The 6099-nt window shown below is 40.6% G+C and overlaps 1 protein-coding gene across 1 annotated transcript in view; it reads left to right on the forward strand.

The window, feature by feature from the left end:
* The window catches only part of LOC148513879 (olfactory receptor 5P52-like), a 5988-nt gene extending 3563 nt beyond the window's left edge, over positions 1 to 2425 (forward strand). The window contains exon 2 of the mRNA XM_088481301.1: positions 1448 to 2425. Within this exon, the coding sequence (XP_088337427.1) occupies positions 1448 to 2425 (978 nt within the window). The remainder of the gene's footprint in view (positions 1 to 1447) is intronic.
* The last annotated feature ends 3674 nt before the right edge of the window (positions 2426 to 6099 follow it).

Consider the following 6099-nt stretch of genomic DNA (forward strand, 5'->3'; position numbering starts at 1 on the left):
TGGTGCTGCAGACTGTGCGGACCTGTGTGCTCCATACAGGGGAAGTAGGATTATACAGTAGTTCCAATTTGGGTAATGCGTGCACTACACATCAGGGAGGTACCCTGACTCACTGTGGAATGCACGCTGTTGATTGGCAAGTGTGAGTAGCCATGTTAGTTATTTTTATATTTATTTATTTTTGTCATGCAACACACAATAATAGATTTTTTTATTGTATTTTATAGCCACATGTTATCAGCGACATCCTCCAGTGACCCTGCATGCCGGACTGATGGGGGAAATTGTTAGCACTGCAGGCATCTGCAAGTGTGTATTGACTTGGCGATGCCATCTCCCCCACCGGTTCCAGTCACTCACGAGGTCGGGTACACTAGACATAGTCTAGTGTGTACCTGACATAAGATCACTAGTGGGATTATCTGCTAGTGGGCACAAATCCAAATTTTGCCTAGGGCACCAAATTGGCTAGGGCAGGCTCTGTGGGGGAAGGACATTGTAGGCCTTTGAGATGTTAGATAAAAAATTTTAAAGCAAAAATGCAGTCAAATTATTTATCAATATCCTTTGCTTATCATTATAGTATTGTAATGTAAAGACTTGCCTATGCCTATTCTCTTCCATTAAAAAAAAATCACCTTTGGAATTTATTTTCCACTTATTTCATTGTGTATTACTGTACTTAAAATGATTAGGTGTATGTCCATCATTTCACTAGTAATAGATAATAGGCATTCCTTGAGTTGACTCCTTGTGGATCTTCCTCTACTAACAAACTTGGATGGAGGCACAGCAGAGGCATTAGATATCCAGAAAGATAAGGTATATTATTGTGAATATTATTGTGTGACCCTGTAATTTATGCCAAGTACAGGTGAGTGGAATGCACACCTACGTTATCCCTTTCAAAAAAATTAGGTTGTGATTTTTTAAGGTTAACTGGAAAGACAATGTTTACTATGGTGCTGACATAGCAACTAAGGACATAATAATAAATACTATTTGTATGGGGACAAGTAAAATCGGAGCTAAAATTTGATCTTTTCTTATCCTTGCTAAAAGCCCTTGTGAAAGGAAAATGATGAAGTTTGGGCTACATTTAGTTTTATGGATGTTTGATATTAAATTTGTTACAACTGGTAATTACACTTTAGAGGATTCCTGAATTCTGTTTGTTACTTCTTTGGACCATTCTACTATCATTCATATTCTCCATTATACTGTAATTATCTTTTTTACAAATATCCAACATACTGATGAAATGTGCATTGCTTACAGTGTTTATTTTATCCTTCTATATACTTATAATTATGTCACAGAATGGAAGGCATTCAAATAATTGAGTTTTACTTTATATCTTTATTGTATAGTATAAAACTTCTAGTATGTGCCAAGATACCATTATAATGAAGAGTATCTATTGTAACTATATCATTTTCATGTACAGATAATACCACAGACTAATTTCTCCACAATTATATTATTGGGATTCCGGAATAAGAGTGATTTTAAAGTTCTGTTATTCATTCTGCTCCTTGTGATTTACTGTGTGACACTGGGTGGAAACGTCCTGATTATCACACTGGTCTCCTACAGCAAGAACCTCCATTCTCCCATGTACTTCTTCCTCACACAACTCTCCATGTGTGACATCATGGTGACCACAGATATTGTACCCAACATGCTTCATGTTGTGCTGAATGATGGGGCCACCATATCTCTTACTGGATGCATCACTCAGTTCTATTTATTTGGTTCATCAGAAGCAGGAGAATGTCTTCTACTGACGGTGATGTCCTATGATAGATATCTGGCCATATGTGACCCATTACACTATACCTATATAATGAACAATATATTTTGCCTTGAATTAATTATTGTATCTTGGATATTATGTTTTTCTTTATCATTAGTCGTAACAATCATGATGAGTGAGCTGCAATTCTGTGGGCCAAATATTATCAACCATTTCTTCTGTGATATGAATCCTATATTAGAACTTTCTTGCTCAGATATTTCTCCAGTCCTAATGATAGGTCTATTGATTGGTTTTTTTGACATAGTCTGTCCACTCTTTTTAATTATTGTTTCATACACTTACATTTTCCTGATCATATCAAAAATGTCCACATTAACTGGTAGATGGAAATCCTTTTCTACATGCAGCTCTCATCTGACTGTCGTGTGCCTATTTTATGGAACCCTAAGTGTTACATACATGCTTCCAAATAAAGGACGATTACTGATAATTAGTAAAATACTATCTATGCTGTACACTGTATTTATTCCATTGTTTAACCCTTTTATATACAGTTTGAAGAATTATGACATCAAGGAAGCTTTGATAAAAATGTTGTATAATTACAATTTTTATTTAACAAAACCTACAATAAAAACACCTAATTATTTATTGTGTTGTTTTTGATCTTGTGTCAAAGATGTGTGGCAAGAAAAAATGTTTATGTATATTTTGACAAAAGCACTGGTAAGGTAATTCATCTGGGGATATATTTGTTCCAGGTTTCTGACCTATGTGTAATAAAAACCACAATAAAATGCATTTAATTGCAAAATAGACTTGCTAGAGTTTGGGCTGTAGTAAAATCCAGTTAATAGTTCCTGAGAATATGGATGTAGAGTGAGGGTGGACTCCATCCATTAGAACCTTTTCGGGTCTTCAGTCTGAGAAGAAACTAATTAGCACTTACACCTGTAAGAGGCTGATAAAGTGTGTCAGAGGTTTTACTCAGTGTCTCACTACCTGGGGAAAAAATACATCAGGCCTGATAAGATACATTGTGATTTATGACTGTGAGTGCTGTGCATATGCCTATGTTTGTTGTAGTGGCATTAGGTCAAACCTATGATGAGAGAGGGAATCTCTGAGTTTAGTTAGAGCTCGGATGGGTTAAGATTTTATTGTTTGTTTTTATATTTCTGCACAACAAGCTTCGACTATTTCACAGAAACCCTGGACTGGTGTGTTTTTTCCTGTCTGCTGTGTGTTTGGAAGTGCCCATGTACCCCAGGAGAGGGCACCTCTAATGTGATCTTATCAATCTATATATGGTATATGACTGCACAGAAATATCTAGTTACCATCCACTCAGTAGACAAAGGAAAATACGGTACAGGCGGCACTTACGGGAACCTTTTTAAAGTGAAAAAAAATTAACGATTTCACAAGTGGTTGTTTCAATGTTTCAATTTAACTAATTCCTGATGAAAATTTACTGAGTTAAATTGAAACATTGAAACCACTTGTATGTCCGGGAATTTTTTCTACTCTTAAAAAATTTCCTGTGAGAGCAGCCTTTACCAATATAACCTATATATATATATATATATATATATATATGCACAGTCATGCCATTATATTACGACTGACTCAGAAAACACATAATTCTCACATAGATAACTCCAGAGGGGGCCATGGTGTTTTAGGGGCTACACCTCAAAAGTTATTAAAGGTACCAAGCTGAAATTTAGCATGGACGGGTAGAACTGTCGGTCTGTGCTGCTTGTCAATTTTCTGGGCAAAAAAAGAAAGAATGAGGATTTGGGAGTAATTTAAATTTCCCACTGTCACTTTTTTCAAACACTCTCAGTTAAAACCACTTTCTGCTGTTTTCTATGAGGGATTTTTGGGAAGGCATAGCTCAGAGTAAGGGGTGAATTTAGCCTTTTTTTGTATTAGGTAGCTATTATTCCAGGGTAGGTGCTTTTGTGGTTTAGGTAATTGCCCTTCTGCTCCATGGGAGGTTTCTATCCTCCATGAGCTCGCATTAGGTAAGCTATTATCTCACAAAGGCATCTTTATATACAGTAGATAGGGAACTTCAACTTGTTGTGCAGCCTCTGTAGTTGCCTTCAGCAGATGAACTCACTTGGGTACATAAAGATGGATGTCCTTTGCAGGTGGAAGCAGCGTTGGGACCCAGGGGAAAGAAGCGGCCTTTAGCTGGGATCCAGCGGGGTAGCGGGAATTAGTGTCAATGGTGAGGGCTGTGGGACGTAGTGGTGGTGCAGGTGGCATGACCCAAAAGTGGCAGACAGATTTAGCATGCTCGGATAAGTGAGATCCGTAATGCCTGCATCTGTGTAAGATAAAATTAAACACAGAAACATGGACGGATCAGTGAGATCCGTCTGTGCTGCTGTGTTTAAAAAAAATGAAAGTGTTAAAATGAAAAAAAAAAAAACAGCGTGCCCCATCCCCATAAAGAACCAGCACTGGGCTTTGCAGACCCAGTCCTGTTGGTGCTAAATACAGGGGACAAACAACATAGGGGTCCCCATATTAAGTGCAACCAGCACTTGGCTCTAAGATGGTCCTGGAAATACAGGAGAAAAAATGCAAGGGGTCCATCTGTATTATCCAGAACCAGCACTGCACTTTTTCTAGTGGGTTCTAAAGCCATAGCAAGGGGAGCTCTTTCACCGGGTCCCCCAGCTGAAGCATCAACCAAGACCACTAATCATTCTAGGCCAGGGATCCCAGGGTAGCTTGGGACCCCCCCAATAAAGGGGTCCCCCTCTACATGGCACTCTAGGCCTAGGCTGATAGCCCGGGGCTATCCCTGGCACCCCTAGAGTAGTGGGTGCTTAGTTAATTTGTGTAAAAGTGTAGTGCAAATTAAAATATTGTCTTTTGCAGTAGAACTATAGGCCCCAGCAAGCCTCCCTCGCATACCAGCATGCGGGGCATTATGGGCCCGCTGGTATATGTAGTTCCACTGGAAAATAAATATTTATAAAAATTAGACAGGACACGCACACTGACAGTAAAATTTTATTAACACATACATACACACACTATCTCACATACTCACCTATGTATCCCTCTATCTCATCGGCCCTCTTCTCTAGTAGGATGCCTGTAAAAAAAAATCCATTCTCACCACCTCCTATGCATAGATACTCTTCATTCCCAAATAGGAAATCCAGGGTCTTGGCAAAACACAAAAATTAAATTAGCAAGTTGTGGACATTAGTAAAGTCCTCTTAGGACAGTACAACCCGAATGATGGCCCAGCATCAAGATTTCCCTATAGGAATCCCAGTGCTGAATGCTCATTGGCTGAGAGAGGTGAGCCTTCCACCTATCAGCTAATGAAATGGTCCCACCATTTACTTCAAAGATGACTTCCATGACCCAATCACAGCTTGCAACATCATTGCCAGACCCCCTCTGCTGGCACCCACCACTCCAGGGGTGCTGGTTCCGGGGTGCCCTGTAGAGGGATATTCCATAATTGGGGAGTCCCCTGATCACCAGGCATCCATGGCCTGATCTGACTAGTGGTCAGGATTTATGCTTCAGAAATTAGATGAACACTGCACTGAAAGGGATGGGGGGAGGGGGGGTAGTGCATGCAAGTGGGAAATTGTGTTGGGTGGAGGGTGGGGAGGGGAAGTATGTGTGCAGATATCCCAAGAGGTCTCCAGTCTCTTTAATGAACATATAAAAGGTAAATTTGGCAGCGCTGCACAAGTGGGAAAGGGGGTTGGGAAAAGGCAGCAGCCCAGGGATGGGGTAATGTTGTCAGGTAATATTAAACTAGTGTGCAGATGATTTGCAGTAATTATGTGAATAAAGCCAATTACAATAAGTGTAAGATGAATTGATGTTTATTTGCTGTGCAAAATAGGAGACACAGTGCTCGATGACTGCTTCGGGTCTCCTCTAAACTCAGAATCATATGGTGATCCTGGTGATGTTCAAGGGGAATGTTCATACTTTGTATATATAAGGGTGGAAGAGTCAATGTGAGGATGGCCGGTGGGCTTGCGGCTGACTCAGGGCCTAATTCAGACCCACTGGCGAGTACTCGCAAGCGGGTCGATGTTGGCCTAGTGTGCATGTGCATGATGGAGGCGGCTCCATCGTGTGCATGCCTGAGACCCGAATAATGATGGCCAAGCCGTTAACGATGAGGGCGTTATGGGTCTCGCACCAAAGGGGGTGTGCTGTCGATGGTGAGTGACAGCATGCCCCCTTTGGTGGGCGTACCGGTGGCGTTGCTTCCCAGATGGAGGCGTTCCCGCAAGTGATGTCAGTGGGAGTGCTTTTGGCTCTGATAGAGCCAAAAGCACTCC

The sequence above is a fragment of the Taudactylus pleione genome, unplaced genomic scaffold (genome assembly GCF_031769625.1).
Source record: "Taudactylus pleione unplaced genomic scaffold, aTauple2 ptg000268l, whole genome shotgun sequence".
NCBI classification, from domain to species: domain Eukaryota; kingdom Metazoa; phylum Chordata; class Amphibia; order Anura; family Myobatrachidae; genus Taudactylus; species Taudactylus pleione.